General features: G+C 37.6%; 1 protein-coding gene across 1 annotated transcript in view; it reads left to right on the top strand.

The window, feature by feature from the left end:
* The window catches only part of PLCB1 (phospholipase C beta 1), a 474,251-nt gene extending 464,664 nt beyond the window's left edge, over positions 1–9,587 (top strand). The window contains exon 32 of the mRNA XM_087716872.1: positions 8,625–9,587. Within this exon, the coding sequence (XP_087572998.1) occupies positions 8,625–8,849 (225 nt within the window). The 3' untranslated portion in view covers positions 8,850–9,587. The remainder of the gene's footprint in view (positions 1–8,624) is intronic.
* Positions 9,588–24,167: the final 14,580 nt, after the last annotated feature.

Raw genomic sequence — 24,167 nt, 5'->3', positions numbered from 1 at the left:
CAACATCTTTTTTACATTGTTGCGACTAAAACTGGATGCAGTTAACTCGATGCAGCTTCCATTCTTGAACATATTTTGGGATTATTGTTTTCATTTTTTTTTTCTCCACTGATGGAGTAAGGGCAGCTAGAATTAAATCTTCTATGACGCCTTTCAGCAATAACTGCAGAAAAAGGGCTTAGGGTCTCTCAGGACGGGGCTGTGGATGTGTAATTGGAGGCAGCCAATTAAAAACCAAAAAGATGGGTGGATGCTAAGGAAGATCCCTGTAGCATATTGATGCTACAGCAAAATGCACACTGCTCAAAATGGGGAGATATGAAAGATATAAAATAGTCCAGTTTTCCTTAGTTTAATCTTAATTGGCAACCTTGCCTCACATTTATTTAGCTATTTCTCAACTTTAGATATAAAAACCACAGTGCATACCAAGTCAGTAAAACGGGAGACAAGTAAAAACATGGATAAAATAAGTTAAAAATGAAAAGGCAAGAGAACACCTTCGAAGCACTAACCACCTCAGGGTTGAATGGGCCCCACACAAATTGACAGAACCAGGTCTTCACTCTCTTCTGACAGACCAGGAGACCTCTAGGGGAAGAGGTGGAGCAGGGGGCAACAACAGAGAATTCTTTAACCAATGGGTCCATATCTTACCTTTTCTGCCTGATTGAGTGAGGTGGGTTGATAGGATAGGAGCAAGATCCCTCAAGTAAGCTCTGCTTCCTCAGGTATATATACATACGTACTCAATCTGTAATTCTCTTTTGAAGTTATTGCATAACCCTGCTCAGAGGTTTTGTAAGAGGTTTTGCCTATGAAAGACGTAGAGCTGGCCAGCTCCCTAAAGGCTTTCCTTGCCCTACATGCAGGGATGTATTCATCTAATTAGTGAACTTGAATTGAGAGAGTGGAGCTAGTGTATTCATCCTTACATGTTTCTCCACATTCATCTGGGGGTGGGATTTATGCCCGAAGTTACATTGCATGCCTTCTAGAACAGATTTCCATCCCATTGTTTATTATATTTTAAGAACACCAATACTTTTCAACATCCCCAGCTGCCAATATATTGCAGTTACACAAAAAAGAAAGAAAAATGACTAATAATGATTACGGAAAAAAAAGTTTGGCTTTCCCTCGCATGGCTTTAAGCATTAAAATCACTTTTGCAATTTTGCCCAGGTTGCTTAACTTTTAAGAAAGCATCATATATTCCTTAGGCCAATATTTGGTACTTCCATTTACAGTATTGCTTTAATACAGTATTAATACAGTATTGCTTTAGAAAATATAAAACGTTCCTGTAGTTTCCTGTGATTGGGTCTCTTGCTATATTAAGGCATGTTCTTTACTTTCTTAGATTCTCTAATTTATTAGTAGTTCCTTAACTACTAATAAGTTATTAGTAGTTAAGGAACTCTAGAGGCAAATCTTGATTATTTTATATAGTTAGAAAATTCAAAAGGCAATCTTATAGTTCTCCTAAATTATACACAGATTATGTCAGTGAAAAATAATGACTTTTTGCCAGAGATAGCTGACAAATACACTGTAAGATCATCATTCTTTAGGTTGTAAAACATTCTTTACCCCAACCTTCCTATTTTGGCACTCTCTATAAATATTAGACTACAATTTCCAAAGTCGTGCATCCATCTTGAAAATTGTTGGCGTATTTCTTTGGGAATAAGCCTCACAGAAGATTATAAAACTGATACTAATTCAAACACAGTGTTTATCCAGGTTGGTGTAATTTAGTATTTTTGTCAATGTTATTGAGTGTGATTTTTTAATGTCTTTCTTAGACATCTACAATATTATTTATGAATTTATGATTTAACTGAATGAAATCTGTTGTATAAATATTCATTTTCAATAGATTAAAATTACCAACAAGAACTGTGCAACTATAAAATTCTTCATATACTATCCTCAGTTCTACCAGCCCCAAAATAATTAAGAGACCTATGATTAAGTGAACATTATTCTTCAATATTTTCAATCACTGTAATTTAAAATTTTCTTGATAGGGTCTACTTTGAAATAATCCTCCTTAAGCTCTCTATTAATTGCCGTTCTGTAAAAATAATATGTACTTAAATTTGCACAGTAAAAATTAATTTAAGTGGGGGGGGGATTTTATTTAACACCTTGGAAAAGAAACAGAGGATAATTAATTGGCAATGTGTGAATCAAGGCAGGCAGACAGACACAGGAGTGCTGGCGCTGTAAAGCAGCTTCCTAGGCAAAGGAGTTTATGTATGAGCAATGATAACAAACAATTGTATCATTTATTTTTACTTTATCACATTCCACTGAATGTAATAGTTGTAGAAGTTCTTGTGCAAGTATTGAGTCTTCCAGACTTTAGGATAGAGTGGAAATAGTTATGTTGGATACATCAAAGAAAGATGGTGGAGGTGTCAGATTGAATGAATGAGTGAGTGAGTGAGTGAGTAAGCAAGTAAGTGAATGGATAAATAAATAAATAAATAAATATCACTGGAAAATGGTGAAAATCTATAAAGATCATTTCAGGAACAATAATGGAAATTGAAGCTCAAATTGCTTAGTTTTATTTGATAATATTATCTGGGGCGGCGATGGGTGGGTTATTACATATTTTAAAATTAACATTTTGCTTCAGTAGGGAATAGCTGTGAAGACTGTGTTCGCCTTTGTTTACTTTACTCTATATCAGTGGTTCTCCTTTTCTTTTTTTGAGGGCTGCTCCAAGGACGTAGCAAAGAATTCCAGAGCTTTGCAGTATTCTTCAGTGTTGATGGAGCATATTTTAAATATCTAATTGTTTCTGTTCAACAGTAACCAGTTGTTTGTTAGTTAAACGTAATGTCACTAATAGGATCACACAAAATTTGCCCTTCTCCATCATCTTTCCTGGTCAGTCCTTCTAGGCCCAGGTAATTCAACAAAATAAAAGTGTAACATTCAAGCATCATGACACAACCCTCAGTTTCTCCCTCACTTGTTAATGAGAAACAATCTAATCAGTGTGGACTTATTTAAATAGATTTGCACAGCGGTTTTTTCTGCCTACAAAATAACTTTTTCTTGCATGGTACTTACAGCAAAGGGCTACCTTTTTTTTTACTGCTGTAATTAAATAGTCTGCAGTTACTTCCTGAGATTTCCACCTGTCGTTTACTGCATAAGATCTGTTTGAAATTAATGTCAAAGGTTGACTTTACAGCTACTTAAATAACAGACAGTTCTTGTTACGTAATCTAACAGTTAAACAGGATAAACACACAAGCCTTGGTAGATTGTGCGTTTCGGATGGAGGTTAGCTTATAAGATACATTGTGAACATGTATTCTGTGCTTTAATATCAAATAACCCAACAGCTTTCCTTACCATTCATATTTGCACTGGCTTAGCTGCTTTTCATGATATTTATCTGTAGTTTTGTTCTCACAACTAGTGTGTTTTTTTAAACATTTTTATTACGTTATAGCATATTATAAAATACAAAATACAAAAGTAAATAGAAGAGCAGTGAGGGAGGAGGGGAAAGGGAGAAGTGAAGTGAGGAAAGATGCGGGGGGCAAAAAGAAGCATTGACTTCCTACTCTCTCTGTTACAGTAAAATAAGGCATTAACATCAAATCACAGCTTTTTGCTTTTCCATAATAGTATGAACAAGTCATTTCTATAAAGATCTGTCAGCGTAATCTGTAAAACCCAAAGTTAGAGTTTCTTTGCCACTTCAAGCACAAAATTCAGAAGCAGTTTCCATGTGAAAACAAAAGTATTCATGGCCTTTTCTTTAATCAAAGTAGTCAGTTTTGCCATTTCAGCCAACTCCCATCAACTTCTGCAACCATTTGTCCATAGTAGGAATCGAGTCATCCTTCCTTTTTTGCACATACAACAAGTGTGTTTATGGAATGTCTTACACAGGTCATGATAATTGCATAATGTGTTTCTGGTTTACCTGTTAAATTGGCTATAACTATGAACACTTTTATAGGGACTCAGTGGCCAAGACGCTGAGCTTGTCAATCAGAAAGGTCAGCAGTTCGGTGGTTTGAATCCCTAGTGCCACATAACAGAGTAAGCTCCTGTTACTTGTCCCAGCTTCTGCCAACCTAGCAGTTCAAAAGCATGTAAAAATGCAAGTAGAAAAATAGGAACCACCTTTGGTGGGAAGGTAACAGCATTCCATCTGCCTTTGGTGTTTAGTCATGCCGGCCACATGACCACGGAGATGTCTTCAGACAGTGCTGGCTCTTCGCCTTTAAAACAGAGATGAGCACCGCCCCCTAGAGTCAGAAACAACTAGCACATATGCACAAGGGGAACCTTTACCTTTATGAAAACTTTGTCAGCAGTCAGAATAAGACAATAGCATTGTGAGTCCTCTTTTTTAATCTCAAAGTTAAGATCTACACTAAGAAGAGCTGTGTATGATTTTGATACTTAAGTGAATACTTTGCGAATAATCACTCCATCTTTATAATAGTAGGAAAAAACTAGAATCATCTCTAACAAAATAGTGCCCATATATTGCAACTTTCCATGTTTATTGAGAAATGCTGTTGAGTCAATGGTACTCTGCTATTGAATTGAAGCCCCACACTTGCTATTCTCTCAGAAAACCTCTCTCTCTCTTGCATATATGCATTGCTGCTTCCCTCACTCATATCTCTAGCAAATAAAAACTCTTGGCAGCCCCAAGACTACTTCATTATTATGATGGGATTGCCCAGTAAAATTGTTGTAAATCATTGTGTAGAACACCACAAAAGCATTATACAGAGGCAGGGGTGGGTGAGTACACTTCCTCCAGCTGATTTTCAACTTCATTTCCTTATTCATATTTTATCTAGCACTGCAAACCATTTTAATTGCTGCTTGTGCAAATATTGAACAATTGAAAAAAATATTACAGTATCTTAAACTGTATGGCTTATATCATTCATTTATTTGTTTATTTATTAGATTTTTATGCCACCCATTTCCCTTATAAGATGACTCTGGTGATGACCATCTTACTGTTTGGCTTGAAATAGGAACCACCTTTTTATTTTAAATGTACAGTATAGTTCTTTCAAATAATTGATCAGAGATTTTAAAATTATGAAGACTGCAGTCCTCAACAAAGTAAAAAAGTCAAAATTTTCCACCTGGTATTTCTACATCAATGTGCAGAATCATACAGGAAGTTCTTTACTATTTACCATTGAAATTTATATCTAAATATATTTAAATATTCATATCTAAATATTCTTTATTGCCATCCAAATTTTGCAAGAGTCTTTGAATGACCTGTATTCAAAAAGATTACTGGTAGTTCTTGACTTACAACAGTAATTGTTCAAAGTTACAACAAAGTTACTACTGAGAAAAGTTATTTGTGACTCTTTTTTTCGTTGCAGCATCTTCATGGCCACATGATCAATGCTTGACAAATGACTCCTAATAATGTCCGATGCAATGTCCCTGGGTCATGTGATCACCATTTGTGACCTTCTGACAAGTAAAAGTTAATGAGGAAGCCAGATTACTTAATAACTATGGCAAGAGAGATTGCAAAATGGAGCAACACTCGCTTAACAACTGTCTTACTTAGCAGGTTTTGGGCTCAATTGTGGGCGTAAGTCAAGGACCACCTGTAATTTGTTTCTTTGAAGGAGGAAAATTATTTTTTGAACTATTTTCTGTAATACTAACATCTTTCATTGTTGGAAGATATAATCCTGCCTTGTTGTACTTTCCTGTCATTGGGCATAAGAAGCAATGATATAGCCTGAGTTAGTATAAAGATTTTCCCCTTTGAGCTATTTTACCATCAATGTTTGCCATCCTCTATCTAGCAAGGCTAATATACTTCCAGAATTATTTCACTGGAATGTAAACATTTTTTCCCCTCCAAGGTACCTGAAATCTGTGAGTAGTGTTTATAAGAGCAGTGAGCTGTGATAATTTACTCTACCAACCACCCCATATTTAGGAAACACATTTGAATAGGAAACTGTGTGCTTGGCTCCTCAAGAATACCACTATATTAGGCAAAAGCCTGGAGACCGATATGTGCCTCGAATAGCTGCATTAAATGACTTTCACTGATATCTTCTTCAATTAGTACTAATGAAAATGAGGTGGCTTTCTGCATGCTTCACAGCTCTTGGGATCCAACATTAAGTATCTTTAAAAAACTGCTGGAGGCAGCCTGGTAGCAGATTCACTGAATTGCTTTCAGTTTCTCAGTGCAGTAATTGGAGGTCGTGGTTAGGATTGAGCGATGGGATTAGACATTCTGTTTTTCATGGTGACTTTTCAGTAATCTCATGGGCTGTTAAACTATCTCCTTGGAGCACAATATCAACATAACATCAGTGGAACAGTTTAATATGCTTGCTGTTTCCCAAACTACCTCTAAAGTCTTCCTCTCGCCCCCATTTTTTCCTTCATTTCTAATTGTACTTCTGTACTAATGTTATATTATTTAAAATATTTCATGGAAACGTACATGACTCAGTGCAAAAGGTAGTATAATAACATTTGACCACCTTCATTCCCTGGTAACTCCAGGAGAGGGGAAAAATTGCTTGAGAGATTTTACTCAGCCCCTCCTAACATACAATTATTAATACATGCTATGACTCTATTACAGTCAAAGATGCCATTGTTATTTTATATATTTTAATACATACTTTATAAAAGGTTTGGAATCTTGGATACCATTTAGATCAGTATTTCTCAACTGTGGCGACTTTAAGATGTATGGACCTCAACCCTGGAATTCCTCAGACCACATCTTTAAAATATTTAAGCTATTTAGTTCTGATATTATTATAAAAATAATAAAAATAAACTTATCTTTTTTAATGATTAATGCCTTTCCATATTTACAGTCTTGGGTTCCTCTGTGTAAATATATTATAAAGCAGGGGTGTCAAACTCGCGACCCACGGGCCAGATGCATTACACACTGGTCACCCCTGGTTTAGTGAAGGGGGGAAAAGTTGTGGTATGTCATGTGATGACGTGTGCGAGTTTGACACCCCTGTTCTAAAGTAACAGATCAATCGAAGTTAGAAATGCAAATATTCATTGCAAGTAGTTTTTACACCTTGATAATATATGCATTTTTACGGGGAAGTCCTGTTTAGTTTCGTGGGACTTATTCCAGGTAAATGATATGAACTTGTAATCTTAAATCATGCATTGCCCTCTCCCCCTGTTGCGCCTCCAAGCACCTCAGAATTTGCTCTTTATTTGGAGGGTCTCTCAGTTTTTATAAAGTAGGGGATTCATGTTGGGCAGAGGATAATCTCATCTGTAATGGGTCTATTTTTACTAGTGGAAGAACATAACCAGAGGTCAATCTTTAGCAGAGCATTGTTATTCCTAAATTGAAAAGGACAAACGTTTATCTTTGCCTTTTTAAAATACATATTTATGTTCTCGTGGGAAGAATTCAGAAAATACCATTGTAATTGAATCTGCTGCAATTGAATATTAGGCCTAGCTAATAGCTTCAAGAATGAATGCCAATACAAATTACAATTCTGTCTTCATAATAATTGGCGTTTCTCTGGTGAGGCATCACCAAATTAAAGTAACCATTCATTTCCAAATATGGTGCAACGGTTTGCCCATTTCTGGACATCATGGCTTAGCCTTATCATTTGAATTTCTATGGAGATTTTTTTACTTGTAATTCAACATTTAGAAATATTGTTTCGGACTCTAGATTTGTTATGTTTCAGCACTCTTTCATAAACAGTTAATTGTTTAATAGTAACTACTATTGGATTAATTCATGCTCAGTACTAATTACTATTGCATAAGAATGTAATTGTCAAATAGACACCAAATAAATAAATAGGTATTTATCGACTGGTGTCAGATTACTCATAGATTACAGTGTTCTTTCAATACATTTAATATTTTTGTAAATCAGCAAATGCAGTTCTGTTGGTTATATCAGTCGAGTTTTTTACATTTTGAATAAAAGTTGACTTTACTTTTGATTTAGCATATATTTCTCAGTATCAAAGTCTTCCAAAACAAGACTAAATAGCAATAGTAATTAACACAAGGATGCTACAGTGCATTTTACTCCATCGAGATTCATAGTGATGGCAGAGACAGCAAAATTTCTGCTGGTCATGTGACTATTAAATTGAGTCTCGAAATTAAACCTATCTACACATAGGGATATCCTACATATATCTGATACCCTCAAGATGGACTTCAGCTCCCAGAATCTCCCTGGCAACATGGTATTTTGTAGGAGTAGGTCCAATATACTTGGAAAGCATTGGATGTAGATGTTTGATATCAAGGCATCCAGAATGATGGGGTTTTTGGAAAGCAGGCTGTAATAGTCAACATAGTTGCTTTATGACTTATTGGTACATGAACAATCGTCCTGCATCCTCTAAAGAAATGGAAGTCAGCCAATGGTAGATTTCCTCCCCATCCTCATGTCAAATTCACAGCTGGAAAAAATAACCAAAATGCAGTCCCTCTCCTTTCACCATTTGGAAATGTCAGTCAAGGGAGTGTGGGTTTTTTTTCCTATTGTTTAAAAAAAGCAGGGGGGTAAATCATTGTGATTTTATTTATGACAATATTGATGTCATTTCCAGTTACAGGCTGAACTTGATCAAGAATATCAAGACAAATTCAAAAGACTGCCACTGGAAATCTTGGAATTTGTTCAAGAAGCGATGAAAGGCAAAATCAGTGAGGATGGCGATCACAGCTCTACTTCTTCTTCCCTGGCATCCGATGGTGGAAAATTGAACCACAAACCACTGCAAAATGAAGAGCTAGAAGATAATCCAGGAAAAGTATTTGATACACCTCTCTAACAGCTCCCACAAAGATCCCCATCTTAAATTTCTCTGACAGAGCAAGTCACCATGTTGTTCCCCAGGAATGTTCCTCTTTTTGAATGACCATTGGGCAGCTTCAGATATGGAAGACCTCCATTGGGATTGTACTAATTTCTAAAACAAATGAGTTGGGTGTGGAAATTACATCCTATTTGTAGGCCTTGTTTTTCTTTTTTAGTTTAATGGCATAAACCAAGAGGTCAGTGTTTATCTGGCCATATTTACATCAGTCATTTTTAAACCATGAGCAGGCTGGAGCATTCTTTGGGGACCAGTATGTTTTGTGCAAGTAAATGTGTTTACATCTCTTTATGAAACAGAAGTGACACAATATTCCACCCACGGTTATCACGGTATCCGTAATTGTTTGTTACTTCCTTGGCAACCACACCTTGAAAGCTTTCGTCGTCTTAACAATGGCACTTTGAGAAAAGAAACTTTTTTTTTCCTTTAGCTTTCTGTGCAGTGATAGTTGGCTGTGCTGGTTGTGTCTCAACAGAGAACTATCAGTGTTAGTTCTCTGTAACTGTGGTAACTACTACTGTAGAATATATCCCCAAACCAAAATCTCTTTAAGACATAATAAAATGATTATACATGCTTCAGATGTGATAGGAATTCACATAGGTGTATGCACATTCTGTCTCTGTAAATCAAACATAGAGGCAAGTTCTTGCTGAACTTTCCCTTGAGGTAAAATTAAAAGCTTTAGGAAAGAGAGATAACTGATACTGTTATGAAATAATTGTTGCACAATCAGAATATTTCATTCAGACTTCTGTACTACTTTCAAATGTAAGATATATTCAAAAATGTTGCTTTCAATTATTTTTGGGTTGCATCATTGACCTACCGTAATTATTAAACTGGTTTGTGCTATTATATCTTTCTTCTTTTTTTTAAATCTATGGAACGCACATGGAAATGCCATTTCCCAAGGGTATAGAAATGTAGATGTTTCAAATTTAAAATATATGTGAAAAAGAATCAGAGAAATCTGATTAATTCTACCCCTTTATATAGTTAACCTTACAAAGGTTACAGTTCCACCCCCAGCATTCCTTACTGGACTACCATGTGGATATTACTGAAACACTATAGTTTGTTCTGATAGCGGTAAGGAGTTGGAATACATAACAGCGTATATGTAGTTTGTTTTCCCTCAGGAGCTCAGTAAAAATAACTTATTTTATTTAAATGCAAGCAATAAATAGAGATCAAACAAAATAGAAATTGAATTAAATGCTAAGTGTACATAGGGAAACTAAAATTTTGGCTAAACAGTATTTTTTTTTTCATTAGCTACATCATGCATGAAGAAATGTTGCACATTGTTAAGAGTATATAAAAGATAAACTGCTTACATTTTATGGAGTAATTTAGAGGATATAATGGAAATGAAAAGTATCATTTTGATTTTAAGAAGATGACTCCTATCATTTATTCTACTTTTGCACTTTGAAGATCAATATTATTCATCATTAAATATAAAAACCTGGAAGGGTCAAAAGTTTAATGCTGCATTTTCTAAGATAAAAGTTAAATAAGTTTGTTTCAAGTTAGACAGGCTACAATCATCCAGTATTGATACTAGTTCTATAGTTATTTCTTTGCCATGCTTGTATACTGCAGTTTCAAACCAGTAGGAGAAACGCTGATAAGCTTTTTAATTTATGATGTAAAGTTACCAAGTTAATGGTTGACAGAGTAGTTGGTTTTCAGTACATTTGTAACTGATCATTGACTGTACTTACTTTTTTAATATCTGTACAGTGCCCCTTTTTGCAGTTGTAGTTTTAGTGTGTAATATTGTATATCTTGCATTGTTAAAACTTGCAGTAATACATCATTTATCATGAATATTACTTGAAATAAAGTAAGGTAATGAAAAAGGAGTCTATGATGTGAGAGTCTTGTGCCTTCTATGTATTTGCCTTGTTATGTTGTTGAACATGTCAAAATAATCTACTGTGGACATTTTGCTATAGAGAATAGAGCTGCATTGAATTACATTGGGCCCCACTGTATACTTCAGATACACTACTGAGAATTGTTTTAGCAGCTTAGGACCGACCTTCACACAGAGAATTTGGACATTTTAACTGTCAACATGGTTGTGAGAGTTTTCTTTTAGATAGGGCTTGCTTTCATTTGAAACTAACATTATTGAACATTGGTATAAAATAATGTATGTGACTGGCTGATTGGAAATAGTGGTTTTGCTTTCACTTAGGGAAAAAAAATCATTTAACATGTATATAATTTTATTTTTCAGCCTTTAGACGCATAATCCACATTTTTTGTAAGAACCCTATGCAATTTTGTGGCATGATGTTTCTTCCACTTGTAATTTATGTGCTTTCATCACAGAGCCAAATAAAATTTCTTAACATTATCTGTACTTATTGTCATAATTATCCAGATCCTAAACATCTAGGTGTTAGAAAATGTTTCCTTTAACTGCACAGCTGGGGGGCAGTTTTGTGTTTATCTCATGTTGGGAGCTGTGTTGAAGTTGCCAACAAACCTAGTCATTGTCCCTCATGAATTTAGAGGAAACTTCGCCAATAAGCTATTTGGCTATTTTTATGTAGCCAAGAACCTTAGTTTATTGTTTGATGCAGTGGGATATTTGGCAACCTATGGTTATTTTGCTCTTTAAATCTATCTAATCTAATCCCCCCCCCCTCTTGGGGTGTGTACAGTTTGTTGTTACTAACAATCAGTAGTTTAGAAAACAGAGCAAAGCCATTGTTATGATTGTAACAATGTGGTCAAGCGCCTTCCACAGGATTCTGGTTTTGTGTTTATTGTAACTCCTTGCTAACACAGGTTGTTTAGTGTTGGTGCGTCATGGCTGGGGGATTCTGGGTGTTGAAGTCCACAGGACTTAAAGTCACCAAGGTTGAGAAACACTGGCCTAGATGTTTACACTGCACTTTCTTCCATGTGGGTTTTTTTCCTTAAATGTATATGCAAAATGAGAAGAAAATGCCAGCATTTCTTTGTTTTAAAAGAAACATTTTTACAACTCACTTACTTCCGGAGGTAATTGAGGGCACCATATGGCTTTCTCACCAAGTTTTTATTACATTCACAGTAAGAGCACATCTATGAGGCAATGTCTAAATTATGGATTACAGAACAGGCAAGATTATAAGAACCTCAAATGTTAAAGTCAAAACATCTTGCTTTTTTGGAATGAGCAAGAGAAACCAAGAGGGAATGATACCTTTCAAGGCTACATCCTGGCTAAGGTGAACATCTGCTCCTGCTTTTCAGTCTCTGCAAAGTATTTCAAAGCTCGAATATTGAACCACATAAGATGTTTTTCTTACTCTTGCCTTTGAATCTGTAGAACAGTCATGCCTTTGGGGTAAGCATATTTATTACCCAACATTTCTAACCCCATGTTTGATTTTTGTATTGAAAAGTAATGTGTGTTTGGAATGTAATTTTGAGGGGGTTTTGTAGTTGTTTCCTTAGGAATAAATAGAACTCAAGTTGGCTTCTTGAGTATTTCTTTTTCCTAAATGGTAGAGCTATTAACCTTCTACTGCTTTCCATTCATTACAGAAGCAACTGACCAATTTTGTTATATTTAAGTACAATGACAATAAAGATTATACTTATACTGGTTGGCAAAAGTCCACAGAACCGCAAAGAGTTAAATTGAAATACTAGCTAGAAGACAAGCTTTAGCCTCTATTCCTAGTTCTCCTCATGCTCCACAAAATGTGGTTAGGGAAAAAAAATCTAAACTCCTGATCTGTTAATATCAAGTGTTGGGCTTTTCATTCTTCCTTTCTGTAGCCTGTTCAAGTACCAAGATGGCTGAGTGCTTAAGAAGGTTGGGACTGTAGGAACATTATGTACCTATTGTGAGGAGCTTCCCTCAGCAAAATGGTGAAGATTAAAATTATTCACCATGCTAAGTATACCTACTCCCATGGAAAAACTGAAATGAAGAGAAAAGTCACATTCTGGCTCATTTATGAAACCATTGGATGGTGGTGCCAGGGCAAACTGACAATGAAATCTGACATTAGAAGACAGAAAGCCAGTGGAAATATATGTTTGAATGCTGTCCACTGCCTAGACTATATATTGGCATGGGCAACTTTCTGGCAGAGAGCTACACTGGAGATGTTTCGAAGGAAGACCCCACTCAGGGGAATGATGCATAAATACTGTGTTTCCCCGAAAATAAGACAGGGTCTTATTTTCTTTTGATCCCTGAAATAAGCGATTGGCCTTATTTTCAGGGAGGTCTTATTATTTTTGATGTGCAGGAGGCAGCAAGCATGATCACCTCATGATTGCACTGCATTGCAATATTTTCAGGGAGGGCTTATTCTTGGGGAGGCCTTATTTTAGTCCATGCACTCAAAAGCCCAATTAGGCTTATTATCTGGGGAGTTCTTATTTTCAGGGAAACAGGATAGTACAGAAACAAAGTGAGATTGGTTTAATGTTTAAGACACTGGGCTGAACCCAGGTGAGCGTGCGTTCTAGTCCTGCCTTAGGCACAAAAGTAACTGGGAGATCTTGGACCAGTCACTCACTTTCAGCTCTAGGAAGGAGACAACGTCAAGCCACTTCTGAAACAAAACAACAGGGATTTTTCCAGGCAATCACTAGGCGTCAAGACTGACTTGGGGGGGAAGACTGGGGGGGGGGGGAAATACAACCACAAACTTACCAGAATTAAATGTCGTGTGGGAGGAACTACAACTGGCTGCTTTCAGGCTTGGAAAGAGAAGATGAAGAAACTTTCCTTTGATTTTTAAAATTAAAATTGTGCCAAGCTTATCTTAGGTTATATGTTGGTATTTTCATGTGCGTTAGTTTTTTCCTCAGGTCAGCAGAGATTCAGAAGCCCACAAGTTTGCCCGCTTCTGTTATAAAGATACCATATGTTCAATCTGTGATAGTAGGACAAATGTATTAATAGCAATCAGATGCAAGCCTACCTTTATTGGATCACAAAGTTTATATTCTGTATTCTCAAGATATTAGAATTCATTATAAGATTGATAAATTTTCTTGTGACTAACATGAAGAAATATTAACTATTCACTGAATTCCCAATGCTGTCATGAACCACTCATATCTATCAGTTGCAAGGTTCTTTGGAATGCTTAAAACTGCAAGATGGGTTACATTAAAATAGCTGGACTTGAGTAGATTGTCACAGGATTACCAAAGCTCTCGTAACAGTTCAACTAACAATGTCAAATTTGAGATGAAAGATTAAGTTGTTTAAATGGGCTTACCTGTGTTTCAGTATTAGGCTTCTTACTTGAATTGCTCCCCCCCTTTTTTTTTCTTTCTTCAATGCAATTATTACGTTGGTTTGCTATGGTTGTCTCATAAATGGGGAACTTGGGTGAAGCCATTTTTTAAAAAAACTGGATGCTAAAACTGCTTACAATGGGTGTGCCGGCATTTATTCCTCCCACTTTTATTTTATTCTTTCCCAAATTGGACAATCTTGGTTAAGGAATCATTTCAGTTTATCAGTAGGAAATAGTTTGCAGGATGATCATGCTTGCAGCTACTTCCCCCATTGATAGTACTATACTCAGGATATTCTGCAGCATTAGCTGCTAAATACTATAGAAACAGGAATTCACTTTGACTGCAAAGCCAGTTTTGAAAAGCGGACAAAAAGCTGGACCAGAACAGCTTGTTTAGCCATTCTACTAATGCAGGATGAAGTCAGAGGTGAGTTGCTCCCGGTTCAGCCGAACCGATAGTGGAATTTAGGCCTGGGTCACAGAACCAGCAGTGACCCAGGCCTGCCATGCCCTCAAACTGGTTCCCTTGCTGCCACTCAGCCGCCGCCATTTTGGTTTTTAGTGACTGTGTGTGCACAGTTTACTGTAAATTGTTCTGCACAAGCACGAAGAACAATTTACATTGAACAGCGCAGGCGCGCGCGTTGCAAATTGGTAGTAAAACTGGCAGCAACCCACCCCTGGATGAAGTCATACACTGGATTCTTATTTTGGTGCGACCCGAAGAATGTTTAGAACATGATAAGGCAGGCTTTCCAATTGGAAGTTAGCATACGTGGGACGGGATGCAAAAACCAATGGAGAACATCAGAGCCTACTCAAGATGGACAAATTACATTTTAAGGGAAGAAAGTTAAAAACTTTGTTACTGGTTCAGGATGCAGGGATTCCTTTCTCATTAAGCAGGTTAGCAGTCTTAGCACAGAAGCCAATGTTTCTTTACACTTTGTCCCTCTTCAGGTTGACAGTTGCTTCAAGGCAGGCTGCTCAGTTTCTTTGTTTATGCCAAGTACTATAAGGGCATGATTCCTACAGAAAGACTTCTTCAGATCTTGCCTGCTATGAAATAAGAGGTGGAAGAGCACATGGGCCATCTTTCAATCTTTCAGTGGGCAGGATCAGTAGAAAGACCGATGGGTCTGTACTGTCTTTCAGTCAGGCAATATGTCCTAATGGTTTGAATGGCCAATCTCTTCCGATAGGTAACTGTAGGTGAGGTCACAATAGCAATAGCAATAGCAGTTAGACTTATATACCGCTTCATAGGGCTTTCAGCCCTCTCTAAGCGGTTTACAGAGTCAGAATATCGCCCCCACAGTCTGGGTCCTCATTTCACCTACCTCGGAAGGATGGAAGGCTGAGTCAACCTTGAGCCGGTGAGATTAGAACCGCTGAACTGCAGATAACAGTCAGCTGAAGTGGCCTGCAGTACTGCACCCTAACTACTGCGCCACCAATGATCCTTCCTGAAACATGCAACATCAACATGACAGCAAATTGGTCAATCTTGTTCTCACTGAAGAAAGCAACAACAGTTGACCAGAAAATACAATATTTATCTTTCTCCACTCCGACAGAATTAAGAATCTGCCCGTGGCAGTGTTTTCCCTGAGTTAAGGATGGACAAGAACACACAGGCAAAGCCATTCCTTCCCTCAAACATGATCAAGATGCAATGTGAGTCCCCAGGAGATGTTTCGTTGCTCTAGAAAATCCAACAAACTCGATATGTCAATGATACGTTGCAGAAAACTGATAACAGAAGTGGGCTATGGGAATATCTCAAGTATAAGAATTTGATGGCTTACACAGTGTTTCTTCAACACAGCTGATGAGACAGAATGGTGAGAGAAGCAAAACAAATTGCAGAGCCGATCAAGGCAGGAGTTTCTTCCCATTTTATAATTACACGGGCAAAAAGGGGGGGGGGGGCTGGAATGGACTTGTGAATAAATGCATGGAAAATTGATGTGACAAATGGTGCATCGTCATTTGATCTATAAAGCTTCCACTTGAAATGTGTGAAGATCAGGAGAAAAGGAGGGACCAGATGGCACTTCCTGAGCTCAGGTGCAGGATAGAGAAAGAAGAGGAAAAAAAGAGCCAAGACAGGCATAACTGGTATTTGGAAGGAAGTGGGCAGAGAGAGGCAGGAAAGAGCATACGTGACTCACTTCATCCAAAGTAGCCTAGAGCAGTTCCAAGAATTTAAGAGCAGTTCCTGCTCGAAGCAACAGCAGCTAATCAAGAAAGGATTCAAGAGGTCACAGCAAGGTAATGCGTCAAGCAAACAGTTGAGATTAAAATGAAAAGAAAGCAGTGCAGTTAAAACTCCAACCATGCTCCAAGTAAAAATAAAAAGGAACAGAATACAAAGACAAAAATGTTCAACATATAGGAAGGTCGGGGGAATCTGATACGGCTAGTGAAAAACCAAAAGAAAAGATCAGGTGACGATCCCCTGTAGTTAGAATTTTCACTGGATTCTCCCTCAGGCGCTCCTAACTGGAACTCATCCTATGATACAATTAAACAAATACTAATTTGTTTTAGAATTTAAGGTTTCTAGGGGGCTGGCTGGTAACGTGGAGAGATGCCAGTGGAGATGCCAAGTTGCCAGGATTCTAATCCTCACCTCCCATCTGCCTTCCTCAATTTGGGGGTTGGAGGAAAATCATTAAGCTTAAATAAATAGCAATAGCACTTAAAGTTATATACCACTTCAGAGTGCTTCACAGCCCCTCTCTAAGTGGTTTTACAGAGTCAGCCTATTGCCCCCAACAATCTGGGTCCTCATTTCACCCAACTCGGAAGGATGGAAGGCTGAGTCAACCTTGAGCCTGGTGAGATTCAGTCTGCCAAACTGCTGGCAGCCAATGATCAACAGAAATAGCCTGCAGTACTGTACTCTAACCACTGCACCTTTATTTTCCCCACCCCTTTAATTTTAGTCCATGAAAGAGTTACTCATGTATTATGATTATTGTTGTTATATAAATGAAAACAAAATGCCAATCTTATTTGAGAATTTGAATAGCTCACCTAATTCAGTTTACAAGAAGGAGTGAGAGTGAGTGGGTGCTACTTCACCCCTTATATCACTACCCTTCTTGCCATTCCTTGCAAATGACAGCTTGGCTACTTGCAAGAGGCATACACATTGGACTGTACCACCCAACTCAGACCCTTGGAAGTTCTAGGCGCCAATCATAGGACTGGCCCAAGACCTCTGCTGGAAATGGTTACCCTTCAAACGTAGGAAGGGTGACAGTTCTGGAGGCACCAGGGATCAAGCTAGAACTGTCACCCTCCAGTCTCCTGCACTTGTTTCTAATAATATGATATGCCTGAGAAGGATTATGATTTACCCACAAGTTCCCTAATCATAATTGGATCCCTATTTTTGCATGTTATTTGCTTCATATTGGGGCTAAATGAACCTTTCTGGATCTCTCCACCAGAAGAGATGATTTGATCCTGTGATTGTAGAGGGACATTGCAAGCAGTCAGAACCAGTTGAACAAGTCTATCTTGGCAACTTCTAATATTAGATAACTTGTCAGGCTGCCACAAGAAACAATGGTTGGCTTCCACTTCAGATGAAAAGGAAATAACCAGAGTTTGTCCTCAGTTTATCCTGAGTCCAGAGTGTGGCAGCCTTCCCCATTTCCTTCAATTTAGATATGGTAATGAAGTCCACATTTGTGTGTGCATCTGTGTGTGTGTCTAAAGCTTAGCCTGTCAGTTCTTTAAAAAATGGCAACTGGTGTGAGACAAAGGATATTTTGGATGCTTTTTGGATGCTTTTCGGTCCTTTACAAACCTAATGAGCTGTTGTTGAGATGTGTTTTGATATAGGTCCATCATCTCTGTCCAATCTTATTCATTTACTCTTTCTGTATTTCTCTTGCCCATTTACTCTATGTCAGGTGTCAAACTGGCAGCCCACAGGCCAGATGCGCCACACATGGGCCATGCCCACCCCAGCTCCGTGAATGGGGAAAACTTCGCGAAACATCATGTGACGGCAATGTGACGCAGCGAGTTTGACACCTGTCTTCTATGTATTTGTTTGTGTTTGTGTGTGTGTGTGTTTGTGTTTGCACATCTGCTATCCTTTGAATATTAGATTCCTGATGGTAATTGCCCTACTTTGCTAATTAGCTGTCAGTCATCTGTTATTTTTATAGATGATGGTAATGGTAAACCACCTCAAATCCTTATGAAGTGGACAGTATCAATACGCATATATTTGTGTATACATGGGGATAGTAGGGATGTGCAAAATATTCATAGATAAAAACAGTACCCTTAAAACAATTGTTTTGAATGCTTCAAATTGGGAATAAGTATGATGTGCCAAGAAGATTTTTCCTCCAAAGAAGAACATTGTATTTTAGCAATAGTAGCAGCAATAGGAATAGCACTTAAGACATATATATCGCTTCACGGTGCTTTACAGCCCTCTCTAAGTGGTTTACAGAGTGAGCCTATTGCCCCCAATAATCTGGGTCCTCATTTTACCCACCTCAGAAGGATGGAAGACTGAGTCAACCTTGGGTCCCGTCAGGATCAAACTCCTGGCAATGGGAAGAGTTTGCCTATAATACTGCATTCTAACCACTGCACCAACAGGGCTCCTTTCCATATTGTTTTGATTAATGGAAGATCCTGCAACTGGACAATTAAAAAAATATCATGGAGACCCAGGGAATACCTTGTCAATAATGCAGGAGACATCACATCCATCCTTGCTGGCCATTGGTTGAACCCAGAGGTAGGTTTCTACTGGTTCGGACCAGTTCGGCTGAACCGGTAGTGGTTTGGAGACCAGGATCTCTGGAACTGGCAGCAACCCAGGCCTGCAATGCCTTTCCCCCCAAATCAGTTCTCCTAAGTGGCTGCCATCTTGATTTTTGCGCACACCGAATTGGCAGTAATGCAGAGACCACCCCACCCCTGGTTGACCTTCAACCAGAATCAATCTTTTTATACATTATTTTTTATTATTTTGTATCTTGCTTTGTTGTATGTACAAGGATAGCTTTTGGCCTTTTGTGGGACACATTTTCTGGTACTTAAACATGTTGTTCTATTATTCCTCAGTGCTCTGTTGTCAAGGCTAAGTATTTCTAATTCCTTTAATCTTCAGATGATTTAATATATCGTCCCTAATCATTGCTCTTCTTTGATCATATCCCACTTCAATTCTTCTTAAAGATTAGTATCTATAACTAAGGATAATATTCAAGGTGGCGGCTTCAGAATCTGGAATATTCTTTGATTTAGAAATGTTTCTCTTGATGCAAGTTAGAGTTGCATTTGCTTTTTCGCCCTTTTAGTCATCATCATGCTACTGACTGATATTTATTTTGTAATCAATTATTATTCCACGTCAGTATTGTCAAGACTTCTGTTCTGTGTAGCTGATTTTTGTTTCCTTAAGGAACTTTGCATTTGCCTCCTTTTACCCATTTCTCAATTTCTCTTTTATAGGGTATTAGCAATGCTGCATTGCATCTCATTTACAACGTTGACTTCTTCATCCCATCCATTAACAAAAAATCTTCATCAGTTGGAATTCTCAGAATGGAACTGGTAACATTCTGGTTTCAACAAAGGACCATTGACGAGCACCAGTTTTCCTTCTGAGCAATCCATTTTGTACTTATGCCCCCTTCCAGACTAGCTTATTAATCAAAATGACACTCAACGCAGCTCTCCATATTTCTCTAAAATCAAGATATAGGATAACTGTACCATTTCCACAACCTACGTAGCACTGATATCTCATCAAAACTGAGATAAGATTAGGCTGGCATCTAAGATAAGGTTCTTGACAAATTGAGGGTGTCCTTTCAAGAGGTTTATAGATTAATCACTGTTATCTGATGGCAGATATCTCCTCAACACAGAAGGGTAAGCCAAGTCAAGTGTCTTGAACTTTGCTGGCAGAGCACCAAATGCAAAAGTCTGGAGTGTCCCTGAGCATCAGGAAAAGACATGTTGTTACTATAATGTTTTCAAGTCTTGAAATTACAAAAACAGTGTCCTTTACTTCTTGAAATTTGTCCGTAGCCTACCAAATGCGGAAACATGTAATTTAGGTGTGTACTGGAAAAAGCCACAAGCCAGTAGCCAAACAAGTGTGATTGCCATTGTTCCGTTGTTTATTGGCTATGCTTAAATTAGTCCATTGTTCCTGCTTATATATATCAAAGCTCTATTTTTTTTGTCCGTGGAGGCAAGAATATTTTAGAAGGGGTGCTGAAATGTTGTATCGCTGTTCGTCATGGGAAAAGTTTCTGCATTCCCCTGAGCAGCCACCGTCTGCATCAAATACAGCCCTAGGAATTCTTTCCAGGGTTAGACTTGTAGATTTCAGGTTATTTCAATTTAAAGGAGAGGACACCAATCCAACCTACAACACTTTACCTTTTGCAAAATGAAATATTGGGATCTATTAAACTGAACTCTATGATGGCACCAAAGTGGCCAATGAAGGGAAGATATTACTGACCATTCCTGTTTCATCTACCAAAATTTTATAAACAGCACATTGGTAGGAAGATTATTTTAAAAAATGATCTATTAGGACTCTCAGTTTGGTCAAGAAGTTGCACTTAATTCATTAATAAGGGAAGTTGTGTAGAGAGCTACATAGAAAAGCTCAGATGTAACACATTGCACAGAAAAATATGAAATGGTGGGTAAAAGATTATTATTGTTATGTATTTCCTCTTATTTTTAATGATTTGTAAAACTGATTAATATTCCTTCATACAATGAAGGAATATAACAAAACTCAAAAATAATAGTTATGAGTAAAATAAGAGGGTTAAGAATGGTGAAATCCAAATGAAATACAATAGAAGGGGAAATAAGTGAGTGGTATCGATTGATAATTGCTATTAGAAAGAACAGGAAACTCCTGTTCGTATTGTATTGTGTAAATGTGGTGTACGTCTAAGTTTTGCGTGTGTGTATTTTACATGTTTATTAATAAAAAAATAAAAAATGAAATAATAAAAAAACGGATTAATATATACAGAGAGGCTACATGAAAACACGGAAGATTCCCGCCCATCTTCTCCAGCCAGCAGAGATCATGTTCAAGGGAATTTGTTTAACACAGTAATCAAACAGCAGTAATAAGTGGCTTAAGGATAAAATAAATGACAAAATAAACTACACGTCAGAAACACTGGCTGATTGTAGCATAAGTTTATGTGAGCCGTTATGATGTAAGCTAGTAAAATTCATGCCTCCACATCTCACTTTTTTCTTTGCCTACCAAGGAAATCAAAGTGCATCCACCACATAATTGGGAGGGGGGGAAATCAGGCATTTTCAGTAACCGGGGTAACAAATTCCTCAGCCCTCCACTTTTCCAGTGCTGAGAAATGGCAATTCCCCTCCAAGCGTTTAATGGCAATGATGTGCTTCTCTGCTTTCCAAAGGCGATGATAGATTTCATAAGTCTTCTGGACAACTTCAAATGTTTCTCCACCCTGACATGATGACAAACTAGTTCTCTCTCGTGGGAAAGAATAAAGAAGCGCTATTGTGTCCGCTAATGAAGTTTACGGCTCTTCCTTTGAATTGAACTTTGAATTGTTTACAATCATTATGGCAGGTTGTTAATTGATTTTGTATTTATTTAAAAGGGTCCGATGCTGGAGGAGCATTTAAACGTTGCTCGTAAGCAAAGGATCTTTTGGTGCAGACACATTTAGCAGAGCTCACCTTTTCCCATGAATAATTCACCTTCAATCATGGAGTAACACAGGATTCTCATTTGTGGAGACGTAGCCAGGTGCCCTTCTGCATGGTTGCACAGTGAAACATTTCTGACTGCAACCGGTATTTGAAAATTATCACTATATGGTCCTCCACAAATTGCGGCTGAAACTGGAGAAAGGGGCTGGTGATTTTCCCCCACATAGGACTCATTCCAGTTTCAAATATTTCAGACGATACTATAATCCCATTGACCTATTTTACTGGATCAGTCAGAGAAGAGCTTGCCAGACCCCTCCTTCTCTCTTCTGAAACAGAACATGGTTAACAAGCAATTCAGGAATATAAAGGGGATGCCATTCTTCTATTACTATTCACTCTTGTGTCTGAAATTTGTTTCATGATGGCATCATTCACATTCTTTCTTCCTTTGGCAGTGCAGTTTTTCTCTCCAATTATTTTTACCCAGATGCTCTCCATTGGTTTTCTCAGATGCATGTTACATTGAATTGCTTCTTCAGTTGCATTTATATACTTGAATTATTCTGTTTTTGCATTTCAATAATGCTAATTATCCCACCAAAGCTCAATTATGTCTATCAATCTGCAATTGTTTCTATACTTAGATATGAAGCTCCCTCCCTGACATTTGCATAGCCACTCTGGGTTTTTTTGGGGGAAAGGGAGAATATTGTGTTCTATAGCCAACTTCCAGATAAAGGCATGGTGGCAGAAATATGCATGGATATGAAGATGGATGGATGGACAGTCACATGGATGGGTGTATAATGATACATAACGTACCATTGCACTCAATGTTGCTAATATATTTGCCCCAAGCAGGTCATTAATCCCAAGTAAAGAAAAACAGTGAACAAAGAGACCAAGCTGAAAAAGTGATGCCACAAGAACACAATGGAGGTTGTGTGAATTTATTTTGATTGTGAAGTGCTTTTGTTGGTCTCATTGTTTTCCTCATCCACACAGCCTGATGACATGTGTGTGTGTGTGTGTGTGTGTGTGTGTGTGTGTGTGTGTGTGTTTATTTGTGCTGATAAATAAATAAAGGGAGACTAGTATAGATCTATTTCAAGCTATTTAGCTCTCATCAGCTAGCCATACCCTTACTGGGATTCGAACCTGTGCTGTATTGCATCTTAGGCAAACGTCTTAGCCATTATGCCACAGGTCTCCTCCTTATCAGCTGAAGCCAGGGAAGAAGGTATATATTTAGTGTCACAACCCCTGGTAAGCCCCAATTATGGGAGGAAGCTAACTGCTTCCATCATCTGTCAATCGGCTCGTCACAAGAGTCCATCACGACAGAAACCCAATATTTTTACTGTTGCCTTTGTTATCTTTGTGTTTTTATTTGTGCTGATAAACTACCAAGGGTTGTGACACTAAATATATACCTTCTTCCCTGGCTTCAGCTGATAAGGAGGAGACCTGTGGCATAATGGCTAAGACGTTTGCCTAAGATGCAATACAGCACAGGTTCGAATCCCAGTAAGGGTATGGCTAGCTGATGAGAGCTAAATAGCTTGAAATAGATCTATACTAGTCTCCCTTTATTTATTTATCAGCACAAATAAAAACACAAATATAACAAAGGTAACAGTAAAAATATTGGGTTTCTGTCGTGATGGACTCTTGTGACGAGCCGATTGACAGATGATGGAAGCAGTTGGCTTCCTCCCATAATTGGGTCCTACCAGGGGTTGTGACACTAAATATGTATGTATGTATGTATGTATGTGTGTATGTATGTATGTATGTATGTATGTATGTATGTATGTATGTGTATGTATATATATATATATATATATATATATATATATATATATATATATATATATATATATATATATATATATATATATGTTTTTTTTTATTTGTGCTGATAAATAAATAAAGGAAGACTAGTATAGATCTATTTCAAGCTATTTTAGCTCTCATCAGCTAGCCATATCCTTACTGGGATTCGAACCTGTGCTCTATTGCCTCCCAGGCAGGGAGTTAACCATTTGAGCTACAGAGAACGACTCCTTTTATCAGCCAGCCAGGGTGGGAGGTATATACTTAAAGTCACAACCCCTGGTATGCCCAAGTGTGGGAGGAAGGTCACACTTCCACTCTCTGTCATTAGGCTCGTCACAAGAGTCCATCCAGACAGAAACCCAATATTTTTACTGTTGCCTTTGTTATATTTGTGGGTTTTTTTGGTTTTTTTTTATTTGTGCTGATAAATAAA

The sequence above is a fragment of the Thamnophis sirtalis genome, unplaced genomic scaffold (assembly GCF_051295495.1).
Source record: "Thamnophis sirtalis isolate CommonGarterSnake01/CBP01778 unplaced genomic scaffold, rThaSir2_p1.2 scaffold_5, whole genome shotgun sequence".
In the NCBI taxonomy this organism is placed as follows: domain Eukaryota; kingdom Metazoa; phylum Chordata; class Lepidosauria; order Squamata; family Natricidae; genus Thamnophis; species Thamnophis sirtalis.
The sequence above is the reverse complement of the archived record's forward strand: the minus strand, read 5'-3'. Positions and strand labels throughout refer to the sequence as shown.